We start from the raw sequence: 18,045 nt of genomic DNA, 5'->3' as shown, positions 1-18,045 counted from the left end.
CAGGAAGATGGAAGAAGCTTCCTGAGGCCAGGCCCCGGGGGAGGGGCGGGGAGGATGGAGCTGGGCCGGGCCAGATGCTTTGCCCCAGCGCTTTGCCCGCCTGGCCCACCTCACCTACGGCCAGCCTGCGGGACACTGCCGCTGGCAGGTAGCGAAGGGGCCCTCGGACTCTGCCTCTCCGCCCTGCTGCCCCCATCCCACGCCAGCCCCCAAAGCGCCACTCTGCCCGGGAGGGGCAGTGGCCTGGCCTCTCCCCTGGCACCCCGGCACCCTTGAGACTTGGGGCCCAGAGGCAGGCAGGACTCCCCTCCTCCATAGATGGTGCCCCCAGAGAGCCAACTAAAACCAGGCATGGAATGGGCATGCGCTGGCACGTGGCTGCTGTCTCTAAACTCAGGGCCGGGTCTCCCCTGAGCAGGAGCACCTGGGTACCTGTGCACGTGGGCCTGCCCTTGTGCCCACCTGGCCCTGTGAGGTAGGTGGGAAGCTCTCAAGGCCCAGCTTCCAGGAGATGGTGAACCGCTTTCACCTGCCTCACCGGGAGCCGAGCGCGGCTATAACTAGAAGGTGCTCGCCTTCCTGCCTGAACAGAGGAGGGGCTGCAGAGAGTCGGAGGAGGCTGGGTGTGAGTCCGGGTTGGCCCCAGCTGACTGGGAGCAGAGGTGCGGGTTCCAGTCTCAGGACCTAGAGCTGGTGTGGAGGAAGCTGGTGTGGAAAGCTGGCCGGGCCCAGCTCCATCCTCCCCACCCCCGGGGCCCGGCCTCAGGAAGCTTCCAGAGCTCTCCTCCCAGTGTCCACAGCCTCCAGCCACGTCTGGACATAGCCACGGGCAGCAGAGGTGGAAGAGGGGCTCCCTGTGCCTCCTGCTCCCATATTCACCTGGAAAACTCTGAAAAACCGCCAGTGCGTGGACCGTACCCCAGGCCAGTTAAATCTGTATCGTTGGGGCGGAGGGTGGGCTGGGCAAAGTGTTTTTTTTAAAGACCCGCGTGGTTCTGGTGTCCAGCCACAGCACTGACCTAGGGGAAGCTGGCTCACCTGCAGGCTAACGCTCTCAAAGGGACAAGTGTGTCCTCAGAAACGTAGCCTTGAGGGGCGCCTGGGTGGCTCAGTCGGTTGAGCGTCCAACTTCAGCTCAGGTCGCGATCTCGCGGTCCGTGAGTTCGAGCCCCGCCTGGAGCCTGTTTCCGATTCTGTGTCTCCCTCTCTCTCTGCCCCTCCCCCGTTCATGCTCTGTCTCTCTCTGTCTCAAAAATAAATAAAACGTTAAAAAAAAAATTAAAAAAAAAACAAAACAAACCGTAGCCTTGAGCCGGCAGGCCTGGGCTGGGATTCCAGGTCCTACATCTTAGTGAGCCGCCAGGTGAAGGTCCTGCTGGTTGAGCCCCACTCGAAGCAGCGGCGATACTTTAGAAGAGGATCTAAATCTCCCGAGAAAGGGTGAGTTCTGGCTCAGGATGAGCGCACTCCCACAAGCCCCCCGGTGGTGCTGACGCGCTGGCACCCGCTCTCGAGCATCCGTGTAGGCCCGGGCTCTCTGGGGGCCTGCGTGTCTACAAGAATCCAGTGCTCCTTTGTCCCAGACGACCCACATGGCCTGTGTGGGGTGCTGAGTAGGCATATCTGGGGAGGTGGCTCCTCCGGGATGGGGAGGTGATCCCATGTCTGCTGTGCGATGCTTTACCCAAGTGCCCATTTCATCCTCCCAGCAAATCTCTGAAGTAGTGCACCCTCTGCCCATTCCACAGGTGGGCAGATTAAGGCTCTGGGAGGTCGAGGATCCTGACAAGCTGCAAGTGGCCGAGCCAGGCTCAGATTCAGGTCCCCTTGACTGCCTTCGTTGCCATCCTGGCCCTGCGGCAATCCAGCTGTGTGACCTGCGCCAGTTGCTTAGTCTCTCTGTGCCTTGTCCTCTTCTGCCGCAGATGGAGAATAATGGGTTTTGTGAGGATTAATGAGCTGACTTGGTGCTGGCATTAGTGTCCCTGATGGCTCGTGTGAGGTAGTCAGAGCGTATCGTTTCTTATTATGGTTGCGCTTGCTGTGTGTTCCCCACTGAGACAGGAGCCCAGGTATCCTGGAGGCTCCACTCGGGCTCTTTCCCGAGGAGGGGTGCGGAGGACACACAGGGGTGTGGCCAGTGATCGCGATGCCTGCTGGTGCTGGGATTGGGAGGAGGAGCCCATGGGCAAGAACAGAAGGGACCACGGGGCCAGGTGGGGGTGGCCGGCAGAACTGAGCAGGGGGCTCGGCAGGGGTCGCCCTCATTCCCATTTAATGGCTGGAGAAATTGAGGCTAGGGACACTTGTCCAGGGGCCAGGAGCTGGCCGTTGAAGAGTGGGATTCAAACTTGAGGGTGCCCTAAATCCCTGCCCACTCGGCACAGAGCCCAGAACCCCCTTAGTGCCCAGGGCTGGTGGGGGAGGCTCCGCTAGGGACTGAGTGGGGGCAGAGAAGGGGCTCTGAGAGGCCCATGGACTCAGGGCACAGAGGAGAGGACAGAGGAGGACACGTGGGCAGGACACCAGGTCATGGAGACCCAGCCCCAGGCAGCGTCTCTGGGTGGGTCCCAGGGCAGGGTAGGCGCTGGGGCCATCCCACGCAGCCCCTGTGGGCCCTGCCTGGAAGGTGCCCCGCGGCAGTGACCGCTTCCATTCACAGGCCCAGCCTCTTTAACATGCCTTTATGAAAACTGCTGATCTCAAAACTCAGCCTCTTTGTACTGAAAAACAAAGTTGCTTTAACACTGACAAAATAGATGTGCCATTTAGAAAAGTTACCAAATAGTTTACAAATGTGTAGAAGGAAAGTGGAAGTCTCCTCCTTGTCCAGCTCCCTTGCAGTAAACTCTGTAACTAGTGTGGTCATGGACGGCCACATGTTTCTGTGCATTTACGTACACTTATATTGATGTCATTGAAAAATGAGCAATATGGGATCTTGTGCAGTTGGGGAGTCCGGTTATGGGGTCCTCAGCTCAGATGCTGCAGGAAGGGCCACCACCCCAAGCCGAAGAGATGGGCCCCTCCTGGCTGCTCCTTCCTGTGGCCTTCTGGGCTGTGATGGGCGGGACGTGGGTGGGATGCAGTCACTGGAGGACTGAGGCCCCCATGAGGGCAGGGAGCCCTGGGGGAGTAACGGTGTGATAATTCCTGGGTTGGCCAGGGTCGGGGGGAAGCACAGTCCAGCGGCTGCCTGGGACACATGGACTGGGCCCCACCCTCCCGGGGCAGGTGACCACCCTGAACTTCTGTCCCTTACCTGTCCATAGTGACAGTGAGTGCTGAGGCTCCCCAGGGTGCAGCTGTGGACTGCTGTCCAGCACAGAGCTCAGCACCCTGGCCTCCTTGGCTTGCTGGTCCGTCTTGGGCAGCAGGGGGTGGTGCTGAGTCCCCAGGCTGGCTTGAGGCAGCCTCCCTAGCACTGGGGTGGGTCTCCCTGCAGGCTGGACACAGGGTGGCCTTGCTTTGTGTGGGATCTGGCACCGGCCGTGAGAGTTAGTGGAGTACTTGAGCATGCCTGCCCATAGCCCGTCCTGACCGGAGCCCCTGCTGCCCCCAAGGTGGGAGGGGCTGGCGGCTCAGGAAAACGCCATCTCTGTGACCAAGAATCTTGGGGCCCAACTCACCAAGGTTACCATTGTTGGGTCACCTTTTGAACCCGGAACTGTGTGATCTTGGGGAAGACCCCCCATAGTGCATGGGCCTCAGGTGAAGGACTGGCACTTAGGTCCCCTTGGGAGCCAGCAATGGCACAGAAGAGCAGCTGAGGGCGTCAGGGTGCCTGGGGAGCCCACTTTTTTTTTTTTTCATGTTTTGTAGCAAAATTGTGCTTTGAAAATATACTTAAATTTTTTTTTAAATTATTTATTTTTAAATTTACATCCAAATTAGTTAGCCTATAGTGCAACAATGATTTCAGGTGTAGCTTCCTTAATGCCCCTTACCCATTGAGCCCATCCCGCCTCCCATAACCCCTCCAGTAACCCTCTGTTTGTTCTCCATATTTAAGAGTCTCTTATGTTGTGTCCCCCTCCCTGTTTTTATATTATATTATTATATTCCCTTTCCTTACGTTCGTCTGTTTTGTATCTTAGAGTCCTCATATGAGTGAAGTCATATATTTGTCTTTCTCTAATTTTGCTCTAATACCCTCTAGTTCCATCCACATAGGTGCAGATGACAAGATTTCATTCTTTTTGATTGCCGAGTAATATTCCATTGTGTATATATATATATATATATATATATATATATATATATATATATACCACATCTTCTTTATCCATTCGCCCATCGATGGACATTTGGACTCTCTCCATCCTTTGGCTATTGTCGATAGTGCTGCTATAAACATGGGGGTGCATGTGTCCCTTCGAAACAGCACACCTGTATCCCGTGGATAAATGCCTAGTAGTGCAATTGCTGGGTTGTAGGGTAGTTCTATTTTTAGTTTTTTGAGGAACCTCCATACTGTTTTCCAGAGTGGCTGTCCCAGTTTGCATTCCCATCAGCAGAGCAAAAGAGATCCTCTTTCTCCACATCCTTACCAACATCTGCTGTTGCCTGAGTTGTTCATGTTAGCCATTCTGACTGGTGTGAGGTGATATCTCATTGTGGTTTTGATTGATGATGAGTGATGTTGAGCATTTTTTCATGTGTCGGTTGGCCATCTGGATGTCTTCTTTGGAGAAATGTCTATTCATGTCTTTTGCTGACTTCTTCACTGGATTATTTGTTTTTTGGGTGTTGAGTTTGGTAAGTTCTTTATAGATTTTGGATACTAACCCTTTATCTGATATGTCGTTTGCAAATACCTTCTTCCATTCCATTCGTTGCCTTTTAGTTTTGCTGATTGTTTCCTTTGCTGTGCAGAAGCTTTTAATTTTGATGAGGTCCCAATAGTTCATTTTTGCTTTTGTTTCCCTTGCCTCCGGAGACGTGTCGAGTAAGAAGTTGCTTCAGTCAAGGTCAAAGAGGTTTTTGCCTGCTTTCTCCTCTAGGATTTTGATGGCTTCCTGTCTTACATTTAGGTCTTTCATCCATTTTGAATTTATTTTCATGTATGGTGTAAGAAAGTGGTCCAGGTTCATTTTTCTGCATCGCTGTCCAGTTTTCCCAGCACCATTCGCTGAAGAGACTGTCTTTGTGCCATTGGAGATTCTTTCCTGCTTTGTCAAAAGTTAGTTGGCCATATGTTTGTGGGTCCATTTCTGGGCTCTCTATTCTGTTCCTTTGATCTGAGTGTCTGTTTTTGTGCCAGTACTATACTGTCTTGATGATGACAGCTTTGCAATACAGCTTGAAGTCTGGAATTGTGATGCCTCCAGCTTTGGTTTTCTTTTTCAAGATTGCTTTGGCTATTTCGGGTCTTTTCTGGTTCCATACAAATTTTAGGATTGTTTGTTCTAGCTCTGTGAAGAATGCTGGTGTTATTTTGATAAGGATTGCTGGGGAGCCCACCATTGTCATTCTATCCCACGAATGGTTAATGGGCTGGGTTCTGGCTAGGCAGGAGAGCACGAAAGCAAATGATCAGTCCTGCAGTCAGCAGTCTAGGGATTAACCCAGGGAGGCTTCCTGGAGGTGGTGACACCTTGGCTGCACTTGGGACTCTTAGGATTTCCTCAGTTGAGTTCTTCCCACTATTTCATTATCTGAAAAATGAAGGGTTTACCCAAGTCAGTAGCTCTCTGACTGACTCGGGCAGCCTCAGAAACCCCTCAGACAGCTTGTCAAGGTACAGATCAAGGGCCATCCCTGAGTTTCTGACTTGGCAGGGCCTGAGAATCTGCATTCTAATGTGTTGAGGAGAGTGTTCTGTGAGTCTGAAACCCCATCCCCAAGTGAGGCAGCTGAGCCTGGGGACCACGGACACCTCAACCTCAGGGGCTTTCCTTGAGTTCTTACTCTCCTTACGAAGGATTTTTGTGAGAATTCCAAGGCAACCTTCAGGTGTGTGTGGCAGGGAAGCCAGGTCATTTGGGCCGAGTGCCCCTTTTCTCTCACGTGAAGCACAGCTGATGTGCTGTGGCCTGGAAGTCAGATCTGCTTGTGTAGACACCTCACTGCCCCTCTCATGGCAGTAAAATAATCAGGGCTACTGTTTGCTCTGCACAGTGGGGAAACTGAGGCCACAGTGGCTCAGAAGCCTGCCCCAGGTTGAGTCAGAAAGCAGGCTAGGGCTGGGAGCAGCCCAGCAGCAGGAGCAAGGTGAGTGCTCAGGGCTGCGGGAGCCCAAGGAGAGTGTGTGCACTTCCCAGGCCCCTAAGCATGAGGAGGTAGCCTCCGCCCCTGGGAGGCAGGGCAGCATGGTGGCCTGGGGATGGAGGTGCTGGGGTGGTGGTGCCTGCTTGCCAGTGCTCTCCCGACGTGGGAGAGGGCGCAGGAAGGCCCTGCTCTATTCCAGCCTAGCCTGCCCTCTAAGTGGGGAGAGGATGAGGCTGGTCAAGCTAGCAGGGCAGGCTACTCTGGCCGGCAGGAGGGAGAGTAGACTCGTGGGCACTAGCTTCGGAGGCCTCAGGCTGGCAAACGCTCCTCACTCTGATCCCCACGCAGCACCTCCCAGGTGCCGCCCCCTGGGCAAGGGGAAACTGAGGCCCAGGAGGGCTGCAGACTCTTGTAGACCTCCTGAGGACTTCCACTAAGAGGCTCTGCTGCAGGGTGAGGTGGGCACCCTCAGCCTCCTGGCCATAACAGGCCAGGCCACTGTGGGACCACTGAGCACCCCCAAGACTGCTGTCTGACATGTGCATCTAATGGGCACTTCACACGTAGCATGTCAAAATGAAGTTCCAGATCTTTCTCCAAACCCCACTCTCACGTCCTTTCCCGTGCTGATCAATCACTCAGGCCTGAGACCATTTTTTGCAGCATTTGGAGTTGACCCTGCTCCCCTCCTCTGCTACCCCCTGACCTGAGCAATCCCTCCCTGGGTTATGGCAAAACCCACCAGTTGGTTTTCCGATCCTTTCCTTGCTGGGTCTCCGCATAGCAGAAATAGTGACATTCACCCTGAGTCAAGTCATTCTTGTGCTCAGAGCTTCCATGCCTCCTGTCTCAGAGGAATAGACATGGCCCCCTGGCCCACACTGTGCAGGGTCTGGCTTGTTACTCAGACCACTCTCCCTGCTCCTTCCCTCCACACACACTGGCCTCAGGACCTTTGCACCTGCTGTCTCTTATACCTAGAATGTTCCTTTCTTATTCCGGGCGGCTGCATGACTAACACCATCTTACCTGAGGCTGCCGTGACCACCCTGAAATGCTCCAGATCCTTCTCCTACGGGCATTGTTTTTCTCCATAGTTTCTCTTCTTCCACTGGGATGTGACCCCAGGAGGCAGGGTTCTGTGTGTCTAGGTTCTAGGAATGAGACCTGGTATGCGTGGAGCAGGTGTTCAAGAAATATTTCTCAGACACTCAGTGAATGTAGGGCTGCTGAGGAATCTGCCTGCCCATCTGAGCTGCCATTCAATGCCCACCCTTGGGTGGGGTGCCCCTCCTGGCCCTGCTGGGGCTCTCACTGTGCACCTGCACTCAGGCTGCGGGTGACCAGGCCTGTGACGCCTCTTTCTTCTCTCCCAGGAAACTATGCCCCAGACGTCCGTCGTCTTCTCCAGCATACTTGGGCCCAGCTGTAGTGGACAGGTGCTGCCCGGCATGGGGGAGCGAGGAAGTGGGGCCAGCAGCTCCGGGGACCTCGTCTTCCAAGAGGGACGCCTCATCTCTGGGTCCCTAGAGGCTTTGATGGAGCACCTGGTCCCCACAGTGGACTATTACCCGGATGTAAGTGCCTGGGGCCTGGAGATGGGTGGGACTGTTCGGGGTCACCTAGCTTCCAGGGGCAGCTGCTTCGGGGATGGGAAGGGAGGCCCAGACAGAGCTGGACAGAGCAACAGGGGAGAGGCAGGCCATCAGGGAGTCTCAGCCCTACCTCCTGCTCTGCCCTCCTGCCCCTGCAGGGGAGAGGAATCTGCAGGGATGTCCCTGCTGACCCCAGGCAGCTGGGAGATAGCCTTGGTGGCACAAGGAAGCAGATACACAAGGGGTGGAACAGGGGTCAGAGTTCTGAACAGGGTCCTTAGGGAAGAGTCTAAGGAGTAAGACTGGAGCCTTGGGGTCCTGGTGAGGGTCCACCCAGCTGGGAAGTTTGTTTTGTGCATGAAATGCCATGGTCCAGAATAAAGAGGGACAGCCCCGCGATGCCCAGCCAGCATGCAGACCCCACGGCACATGCCTGCGTGGGCAGGACTGGCCTTCCACTACAATTCGGATCCCCCTCTTCATTTCAAGATGCCACTGGTACATTCTTAGAACAGGCAGAAAGAGTTCCCTTGCCATGTGTGGCTTCCCTTTTGCCTCTGAGAGGTCACATCTCTTAGCAGCAGTGGTCTTGGGCCTGCCTGCTCCCTTTGGAGGGCCAGGCTGCAACAGTCCCCTTCCAGGTGCCCCCTCCCTCCTGAGGACAGAGCTGTGCTTGCTGGCCTTGGCGTCTGACACAGGCTTGCATGGGAGGGTCGGGGAGGAATTGCCCCCATCCACTCTCCAGCTTTTATCCAATGGTGCTGGAGCCAACTCAGTTTCTGGGTGTTCCTGGCACAACCCCCCCAACACGTCAGGCCTCCTACCTTCCTCCTGGGGCTGTCTACTCCATGCTGCTTGAAAACCCTCCCAAAGCTGGGCTGGGGCTGGAATTGGTGGTGCAGACACTGCAGCTGAGGGTCAGGTCTCCTGAAGAAGCCTAGGGCAGAGCATCAGCCTCCCAGGGGCTGGCACCTCCAACCCCAGAACTGTTCTGTGGCCTTGTGGGAGGAGCTACTTCTCTTTTAGGTGTGTCCTGAGGGGCCTCCTCAGCTGTTACCCAGTGTTCTCCCCCAGACACTATGCCCTGGGATCACCCCCTGCTTTCCAGGAGAGAGTAAAGGGGTGCGAGTGCAGAGATAGGGCCGGCAGAGTCCAGCTGGGCATCAGCTTCTCTGCCAAGCTCCTGGGTTCCCTCCCTCCCCCCACTGTCCCCCTCTCCTGTGTATGTGGGCAGCTGGGGATGCACACACACACCAGCGAGTCTCTGTGCTCCTTGGAAATGCACAGCTCCTCCCTGGGTTCTCTTCTTGCCTTGGCTAGGAACTCCAAGGTGTGATGCCTGGGTGACATTCATCACACTTCTGAGCCATCTGTTTAGAAGGGGGCCACCACGCAGCTGGGATCCCTGAGCACCCATGCTACACAGCCTGGGGACAGGGCATGGAAAGTCTGTTGGGGGTTGGAGGAACCCCTGCTGTTCCCAGGAGGATCTCCTCAAGTGGCATCTGAAGGCTGCAGGGGGGCAGTGAGGACCTGAGGCCTTGAGGCCTGATCTGCAAGGCCTGCGCTTCCCAGCAAACATGGCCCACTTGCTTTGGGCTGGAACAAGGAAGACCTGCCCCTGGGCCCAGGGTGAGGGCAAAGGGTCCCAGGCCCCCCAGCCTGCAGCACCGATGTAGGGGTAGAGTCCCCAGAAGAGCTTCAAGCATCTTGCCCCACTCCTAGGTCCAACCTGTCTGCAGGCAGGAGCCAGTATGAAGGTCTCCCAGGTGCTGACCCATGTCAGACAAAAGGCCTCAGAGAACCCTTGGCCCTGGGCCCTGTTCCCTGACACCTTTTAGTCCAGATCATGAGGGCCCTTCAGAAACTGTACCACACAGCCCAGGGACAAGGGGCACATGGATGTGGGCCAGAGGGGCCCTGGTACAGCAGGTGGACATAAGGCCCAGAGCTGGTTGTTAGCACAGGGGCTTGTGACAGTCCCTGACGCTGGGTGCTGGGTCCAAAAATGCCCCACTCTGCCCGCCACTGGCAAGGCCAGTAAGGATCTGGATAAGAAGGCTTGGAGATTGACCCTGGAGGCACTCTGGGCTGGGCAATGGGCTCACACAGGCTGGGAGAGTCCCACCAACATCCAGGTTTGGGTGTTAGCTCCCACCTTGGGGTAGGACGGAGGGTGGGGGAGAATCCCAGCAGAGCAAGACTGCTGGGAGCTGAGCTTGTCCGGGGAAGCCTCCAGGAGCTGCAGGGAAGTGGGGTTTGATCTGTGCCTTGCAAGGGAGGCAGGAATTTGGGTGGCAGTGAGAGAAAAGGATGTTCAAGGTGGAGTAAACCATGCAGGAGAAGGCATGGCTGCTGGATGGTGCTTTTGGGCCCGGCAGGTGGCTAGACAGGCTGTGACCATAGCTGGAGGGGGTGGCACAGGCCTGACCTCCTCTTCATCCTCTCTCCCTGTCTCTTCTTCAGAGGACATACATCTTTACATTTCTCTTGAGCTCCCGGGTCTTCATCCCCCCTCATGACCTGCTGGCCCGCGTGGGGCAGATCTGCCTGGAGCAGAGGCAGCAGCTGGAGACCGGGTCTGAGAAGGTAAAGGAGCAGATGGGTACTGCCTGTCTCCGTGCTTCTGGCAGGTCAGGTCTGGCTGAGCCCAGCAGGGGGCCCTCCCTGATGGGGCAGATTGGCTGGTCTCTGGCCTCCTTGGCAGAGGAGCATGGGGTGCATGCGCCTGGGGCATGGCGGCGCCCCGGGGCATGGCGCCCCATTCGGCATGGGGTGCACACAGACCGAGTACTCTTCATGGGATGCTGAAAGCAACTGCTTTTGGTGGGCACTCACACCCCTTTCCAGGAGAGAGCCACGGCAGACAGCTCTGCCAGCAATCCTGGTCAGTGCCGGGACCCCCCGCTGGAAGAAAAGCTGCAGTGGGACCTGGGTCACTGACCCCTCCGGGGTGGGGGTCAGGTGGCAGCACTCGCAGGCTGACTCCTGCTCAGAGTGGTTTGCAGTGACTCAAATGGGGCTCTCTGCCCCTGCTGTCTCTTCTTGAGCCAGGCTTTGGGCAGCCGGGATAGTCAAGAAACCACAGGCTGTCCCTGGGGCATGTGCTTCAGATGAGACTTTTAGAAGCCCAGGGTCCGGTAGAGAAGACCAGGTGGTCAGTGTGCCATCAGAGAGCTGGCAGAGCCTAGTCTGGGCTGTGGCAGACCATGTCCCATCCCTGTTTGCTGGTGACTTTCCCCTCTACCTTCCCTCCACCAGGCTAGGCCACCTGCCCCTGCAGGTGTGCAGCCCAGGCCTGTGAACTGAGTCTCCTTGTTGGAGGGATGCGGGGATGCGCTCCTGGAGTCCCTGGATGCAGGAAGACAGGCACTGAGCACAGCCTGAGGGTTAGGAAAGGCTCCTGAAGAGACAGGTGGAAATTAGTCCAAGCAGGGTGGCTGGATGAAATTATAGGCTGAAGGTCAGCATGGAGACAGAAGCTTAAGAGGAGCCTGGCATGAACCCGCCAGCCTGTGTTCATGGTGACATGCACCGCAGGGCCTCTGAGGGGCTTCAAGGCTCTAGCTCCTGCTGAGTGTGGGGTGTGGTCCTCTGGGGAAGTATCAGCAAGGCCTCCTGGATGCCGTCTGCACTGGACTCTGGCCAGGAGGAGTGGCTGCAGGGAGTGAGGGGCCAGCTGGGAGAGGCTCCCCAAGGCATGGGAAGCCATCACTAGGGGACCAGCTGGGGACATGGCCAGAATCAGGCAGGTTGGAGGCAGCTCAGCAGGGGTGGGGGCAGATGTGGGCAAGAAGAAGTGGGGGTGGAGGGTGGTGAGAGGCCCACAGGGCAGCTAGAACAGTCCAGGTTGGGCAGGCAGGGAGCTGGTCAGTGCTGGGGAGCTGTGGTGGGCACAGGAGGGGTGTGGACACATGTGTGTGTGGGGGACAGTGTGGGGCTGGACCCTGAAGACCCGCTGGGATACTGCAGCCAAGCATTTGGCACATCCTCCTCAGGCCTTACCGGTGTGTGGACCCAGGGTGACGGCAGGGGTGCCCAGCCCATCTTTAAGGATAGGAGGTCCAGAGAGGGATGCCTCTGAGTGTCTGCACCCCTTCCCGGCACTTGCCAACCTGTTGCTAACTGAGAGGGGGCAGGCAAGAATCTCTCATTTAAAAAAAAAATTTTTATTTTTGTTTTTGAGAGAGAGATACAGAGCAAGTGGGGGAGGGGTAGAGAGAGAGGGAGACAAAGCCCCAAGCAGGCTCCGCGCTGCCAGTACAGAGCCCGATGCGGGGCTTGAACCCACACACTATGAGATCATGACTCGAGCAGAAATCAAGAGTTGGATGCCCAACCGACTGAGTCACCCAGGTGCCCTGAGAGTCTCTGATTTTTAATAATTTTCCTTGGTTTTCATTGTTGTCATTTTAAATGGCTAACTTCTAATTACAGCAAAGGAAACTAGTTTTCTATGTCATGGTTATGAGAGGACAAGTTTTTTGAAAATAAATTTAAGTGAAAAAGAATGCTGACGTAAGGGGGAATATGAAACCAAGCAGGTACAACACAGCCACAGGTAGACAGAGTGGGGATGTCCTTCTCTAGAACCCTCGCCCCAGCATGGGGCTGGGGAGCAGGTCCCACGAGGGATAATGGGGGTGGGGGTGTTGCAGACCTGGGGGAGATGGGGAGGCTTGTACCACTGGTCATCTTGTGCCCACTCTGGAGGGTGACTTTACACCCTGCCACCCCAGGCCAAGCTGAAGTCCTTCTCAGCCAAGATTGTGCAGCTGTTAAAGGAGTGGACAGAAGCCTTCCCCTACGACTTCCAGGATGAGAAGGCCATGGCTGAACTGAAGGCCATTACCCACCGGGTCACGCAGTGTGATGAGGTGAGGTCTTCCTTAGACCCTGGCAGAACCCCTTGGGTATGTGTCTGGGGAAGGGGGGTCTACTCTCACAGGAGGATAGGTCTTCAGGGACAGCTCTGTATGTGGTCCTCTATGCGGTCACCCTCCCAAGACAACTGCTGGATGGCTCCATTTTTGCCCCTCCCCACAAGACTGCTCAGCTGTCCAGCAATGGGCCAGACCTGCCCTTGGCATCTTCTGCATGTGGGAAATCCTGTGTCCCGAGTGACGGGCTGGAATGAGCCCAGGCCCCACCTTTCCTGGGCTTGGGGTGAGTGGAGTGGGGACCTAGTAAGAGGTTTTAAGAGCCTGTCTACATCTCTGGCTCCCAGCTCCCTCCTGGCCTTCTGTGGAGACAGGAAACCTGGCTGGCTGGGCCTCCACAATGAAAGTGCTCTGTGTGCTCAGCAGTTTCTGTCTGGCTGGAGGGCTCAGAAAGCCCAGGGAGAGTTCGGGGGGCTGCTCCCACCCAGAGAACAAAGGTTCCTGGTCTTGGAGGAAGCCCTTCCAGATGCTCTCCTCCCTGCTGTGGGGAGGCCAAAAGTATTTCAGCTAGAGAGCATTAGGAAAACCATGGTTTTCAGACCCAGAAGACTACCCCTGGCCCTGCCCTGGCCCTCCGTTCCCATCCCCACAGGACAGCCAGCTGAGCCACCCTCCTCAACGGTACTCAGAGAAGCCCACACTGTGTTCCATTCTACCTTCAAAAGCCCAAACACTCATGGCAGGTTTTAGTAGGGAAGTGCATTCAAAGTCGGGCACATCCCTGGAGAGGAAATGGGTTTCTCTGGAGAGGTGGTGGCCTTGCCGGCCCACACCTGCACCTTTGTTGTCCCCTGACCTCCACAGGAGAATGGCACAGTGAAGAAGGCCATTGCCCAAATGACACAGAGCCTGCTGCTGTCGCTGGCTGCCCGGAGCCAGCTTCAGGAGCTGCGGGACAAGCTTCGCTCACCGGCGATGGACAAAGGGTCTGTCCTCAAGACTAAGCCGCCAGCCACTCAGAAGGACATCCTGGGTGTGTGCTGTGACCCCCTGGTGCTGGCCCAGCAGCTGACTCATATCGAGCTGGTCAGTGCTTCATTGTGCCCTGCCTGGCATGGGGGCGGGGGTGCACTCACCAATGCTGGACCCCCAGCATCTTTCTCAACATAGTGCTGCAGGGCCTCCCCTGCTGGTCAGACTGGGGTGTCAGGTGAAGCTCACTTGTCAGCTCCTGGGTCCCTGGGATCACAGCAACCCCACGTATAGGGGAGGGGCTGGGATGATGGGGACTGGCCCAGGAGGTGAAAGGCTTAGAGGGGGAGGGCCTGTTCCCCTGCCCTGTCACCTCATCTTGCCTATGCCCTGGGCTGAGAAGGTACCCTGCACCTAGGAGCCACTGCCCCCAAGACTTCCACCTCATCCCATGAAGCCCTGGGAGGGGAGGGTCTTGCAGACCCCTGGGGTGCATTTCAGGGCCTGCCACTGGCTGGGTGCTCTTGATCAAGGAGGGCCTGCAGTGCACCCCTGCAGAAAGGTCTTCACAGGTACTCTAAACATGGCCTATACCCCGAGTGTGGGGCCTGCCGGAGAATGGCAGGTTCATCACCCCTCCTGTGCTACCTCTTCGCCCATCCTAGGAGAGGGTCAGCAGCATTCACCCTGAGGACCTGATGCAGATCGTCAGCCACATGGACTCTCGGGACAAGCACCGGGTGAGGGGCTGCTGTGTGCTCTGTGGTGGCCTTAGGGTGGGCCTAGCACCTATACCTATGCAGGGTGGGGGCCTTACAACCAAATGTTAGGGGTGTGGCCTGGTGCCTGCCCCAAGGGGTCAGCAGACAGCTATTCAGGGTGCTGTATACTGGAAGGGGGCCACTGTTCCCAGGAGCCTGGGGATGGGGCATCCTGGGAGACCTGGACCTGTCAGCTGCCCACACCCCACCATCACTTTGTCTCTTTTGGCCATGGTTCCTGCTCATTTCTGGGGTTAGGGCTGGGGCAGCACCTGCTGGCAGGGTCCTCAGGTTCCCTGTGACCTGTTGTGTTTCTCCCAGTGCCGAGGGGACCTGACCAAGACCTATAGCCTGGAGGCCTATGACAACTGGTTCAACTGCCTTAGCATGCTAGTGGCCACCGAGGTGTGCCGGGTAAGTGCTGCATGGTCCATATGGGTGGGGTGACACTGTCCCTTCTCTGGACCCACAGTGCTTCCTGAGGCTCTGACTTCTACACCCCTGAGATGATAAAACTTTGAAAGTGGAGACAGAAGTCTCCATTGCTGGGGCACCAACATCCCTGTTCCCCCCTACCCTCCAGCCAATCTCACAGTAATTATGAGACACCCATCCATGGAGTGTACCTGGCATGTTCTGTGAGTTTATCTGGGACTCCCTTAGTACTCTCAGACTGCCCTCCTGCCCCTGTGCCCAGCACCGAAAATGCTACAGCTGCGTTTCCTGCCTCTGCAGCCGATGAGCATCTCCCCAGCCCTGGGTCTGACAGCTCTGAGGGCCCAGTGTAGCTCCTGTCTAGGCTGCTCTTCAGGGACTGGTTGGGGGGTTACTCCTGTAGGGGGCTCACCCTGAAGCTGTTTGGCTGCTCTCCAGGTGGTGAAGAAGAAGCACCGGACCCGCATGCTAGAGTTCTTTATTGATGTGGCCCGGGAGTGCTTCAACATCGGGAATTTCAACTCCATGATGGCCATCATCTGTGAGTGGCCAGGCCCCAGGGGCTTCCTATCCAGCTTCTGCATGGCCTACCTAACCCCACCCTGACTCCACCTGCTGTTCCCTGCAGCTGGCATGAACCTCAGTCCTGTGGCGAGGCTGAAGAAAACATGGTCCAAAGTCAAGACGGCCAAGTTTGACGTCTTGGAGGTAAGCACCTCAGCCATGTCCTATATTGGCCTGAGGAGGGGTGAGCCTCATCCACTCTGCCCCCTTGCTCAGAACCCACTGCCCACAGTGCCATCTGGTGTAGGGCATGTTGAGCTGGCCTGGCTGCTCTAGGAGGTGGGTAGCTGAAGCTCTCCTCAGCCCTTGGAACTTTAGGCAGAACTGGCATTGCCTAAGGCAAGTTCTAGAGAGTGGTTAGGAAAGAGTTTGACAAAAGTGGGTCCCAGGGTGTTGCTGGGGTGTTGGGTGATGCTGTCGAAGCAGAGGCTGGCCTTTTCCTGGCTTGAGTTCCTGTGGTCCTGGATCATCCGGGTGGCCCAAGAGTGGGTAGGTTCACCTGCAGCCTTCCCTGAAGTATTTGATCACAGAATCTACTTTCTGCAAATGTGTCCTACAGAGGCTCGTCAGTTTTGGGAGGTGTTGGTCCAAGTAGAAGGGCAAAGGAAGGTTTTGAAAGGAAAGAAGTGAGACCCAGGCTTAGCAGGGCAGGGAAGAGGTGTGTGTGAGCTGTGAGACTTCTCTGTAACTTTCCTCATGTTTGGATCCAAACCCAGTACTCAGCCAGGTGCTCACTCCCAGAAAGGAGGTCTCTTCTGGTGACAGTCCAGGGCTGCCCAGCAGGGAAATGCCTTCCCCATCGCTGTTTCCTGCTCTGCGAAGGGGCATTCTGAACAAGTCAGGGGTACAGGGAGAACACAGCCAACCAGGTCCTCCTGTCTGCCCACAGCACCACATGGACCCATCCAGCAACTTCTGCAACTACCGCACTGCCCTGCAGGGGGCCACTCAAAGGTCCCAGATGGCCAACAGCAGCAGAGAGAAGATTGTTATCCCTGTATTCAACCTTTTCGTTAAGGACATTTACTTCCTGCACAAAATCCATACCAATCACTTGCCCAATGGGCATGTTAACTTTAAGGTGAGCTCAGCACCCTTGTGGCCTGAGGGGAGGGGGGCCAGACTGTCCCAACACAGGGCAGAACAGACCTCTCAGCCTTATCCTAGGGCAGGTAGAATCTGCTACTAGAGCTGAAAAGCAGTGGCCCTTTGCGGAAAGGCCTTTAGGACTGAAAGCTCCAGGGTGGGTTATGTGTGCTGTTTGTGAAGTATAAGGGTGGCCCCAACACTGACCCCACCAGGGAGACACAGAAGGGGCTACTTCTGGGGGTTTGGGAGTGAGGAAGGCTTTAGGCAAGAAGGTACTTGAGCAGGGAGGAGGCAGCAGAATTCCAGATGGAAACCAAGGGTAGCTGGCCAATGGTGGGAAGGTAGGACAAAGGTTATGGGGGCCTGTGTAAGAATCCACAACTCTTTCCTACCCCTTACCTGTGTGAGGTAAGTACTGGACAGCCCCGTTTCCCCTACAGCTCCCCAGAGAATGAGATCATGACACGTTCAGGTTGGTGGTGCTGTGCTGGGTATGGCTGGCATACCTGCCTCAGCCTGGAATCCCCGATGGGGCCCTCTTGGGGTCTTGCACGGGGGAGGCACAGACCCTGCTGCAGCCTCGGGCCTAGGCAAAGTGCAGGACCGAGTGGTCTTGGGGACACTTACTGGCTCTGATGCTGCATAAAGTGCTGCCGTGGCCACAAAGTCAGCTGAGCAGGGTCACCGTCCCATCTTGCTGGGGCACAGAATGAAACCGGAACCTACATCCCCTGCCCAAACCAAGGATTTCAAGCTTAAGGTGACAAATGAACATCCAGTTGGTCTTCTGTGCCTTCAGAAATTTTGGGAAATCTCCAGACAGATCCATGAGTTCATGACATGGACTCAGGTAGAGTGTCCCTTCGAGAAGGACAAGAAGATTCAGAACTACCTGCTCACGGCACCCATCTACAGCGAGGAAGGTGAGGCCCGGCTCCCCAGGGCAGCACATCCACCTCCCTGCACTGTACATGTCACCTGACTCCCCACGTCCAGGGCCTCTCCTCTCATGGGGGGTTGCCCTGGGAGGCAGGCCTGATCACAGGGGAAGCTGAGCCCACAGGGCTGAGTACGTGAGGGTGGGCTGTGGGTAGGTGACAGGATGAGAACAAGGAGAGATGGGGCTCTGGAAGCCCCCTGATAGTGTTGCAGAACCAGGAAGCTTCTCAGTCCCCAAGCTGCGAGCTCTAGAACCCCAGGGAGCAGAGACCTGTGGACAGGTCTAGACCAGAAGTCACTGTCCCTTCCCAGGCCCAGTTGTACCTCTAGAAAGGAAGGGACAACTGGTGTGGTAGGCAGACTGACTGCATGTGGACGTGGGTTCTGAGGGGCTTCTTCTCTCAGCTCTCTTCATCGCCTCCTTTGAAAGTGAAGGTCCTGAAAACCACATGGAGAAGGATAGCTGGAAGACTCTCAGGTAGGAGAACCCCCGAGACCAGTCCCGTGCCCAAGTCTGCTGGAAGGGAGAGGACTGGGGAGCGTGATGGATCTGCCCTTCTGAAAGGCAGCCAGGGGTGTCTCTACACAGGCTGCCAGTCG

The 18,045-nt window shown here is 56.3% G+C and overlaps 2 protein-coding genes across 13 annotated transcripts in view; one reads left to right on the top strand and one right to left on the bottom strand.

Annotated features, from left to right (window-relative positions):
* RASGEF1A (RasGEF domain family member 1A) overlaps window positions 1-18,045 on the top strand; it is an 84,898-nt gene that overhangs the window by 66,578 nt on the left and 275 nt on the right. For all 6 annotated transcript variants that reach the window (XM_060642105.2, XM_060642106.2, XM_060642102.3 and 3 more), the window contains 11 exons: window positions 7,587-7,787; window positions 10,272-10,394; window positions 12,545-12,682; window positions 13,550-13,771; window positions 14,323-14,397; window positions 14,740-14,832; window positions 15,292-15,394; window positions 15,482-15,561; window positions 16,307-16,498; window positions 17,306-17,429; window positions 17,851-17,923. In XM_060642105.2, coding sequence (XP_060498088.1) covers window positions 7,593-7,787; window positions 10,272-10,394; window positions 12,545-12,682; window positions 13,550-13,771; window positions 14,323-14,397; window positions 14,740-14,832; window positions 15,292-15,394; window positions 15,482-15,561; window positions 16,307-16,498; window positions 17,306-17,429; window positions 17,851-17,923 — 1,418 coding nt within the window. In that variant the 5' untranslated portion in view covers window positions 7,587-7,592. The remainder of the gene's footprint in view (window positions 1-7,586; window positions 7,788-10,271; window positions 10,395-12,544; window positions 12,683-13,549; window positions 13,772-14,322; window positions 14,398-14,739; window positions 14,833-15,291; window positions 15,395-15,481; window positions 15,562-16,306; window positions 16,499-17,305; window positions 17,430-17,850; window positions 17,924-18,045) is intronic.
* CSGALNACT2 (chondroitin sulfate N-acetylgalactosaminyltransferase 2) overlaps window positions 1,079-18,045 on the bottom strand; it is a 70,822-nt gene continuing 53,855 nt past the window's right edge. For all 7 annotated transcript variants that reach the window (XM_081790494.1, XM_081790496.1, XM_081790497.1 and 4 more), the window contains one exon: window positions 1,079-17,883. The gene's annotated coding sequence lies outside the window, so the exon portion shown is untranslated. The remainder of the gene's footprint in view (window positions 17,884-18,045) is intronic.

This window comes from Panthera onca, chromosome D2, assembly GCF_046562875.1.
Source record: "Panthera onca isolate mPanOnc1 chromosome D2, mPanOnc1 haplotype 2, whole genome shotgun sequence".
Classification (NCBI taxonomy): domain Eukaryota; kingdom Metazoa; phylum Chordata; class Mammalia; order Carnivora; family Felidae; genus Panthera; species Panthera onca.
This window is presented reverse-complemented; position numbering and strand designations above follow the sequence as displayed.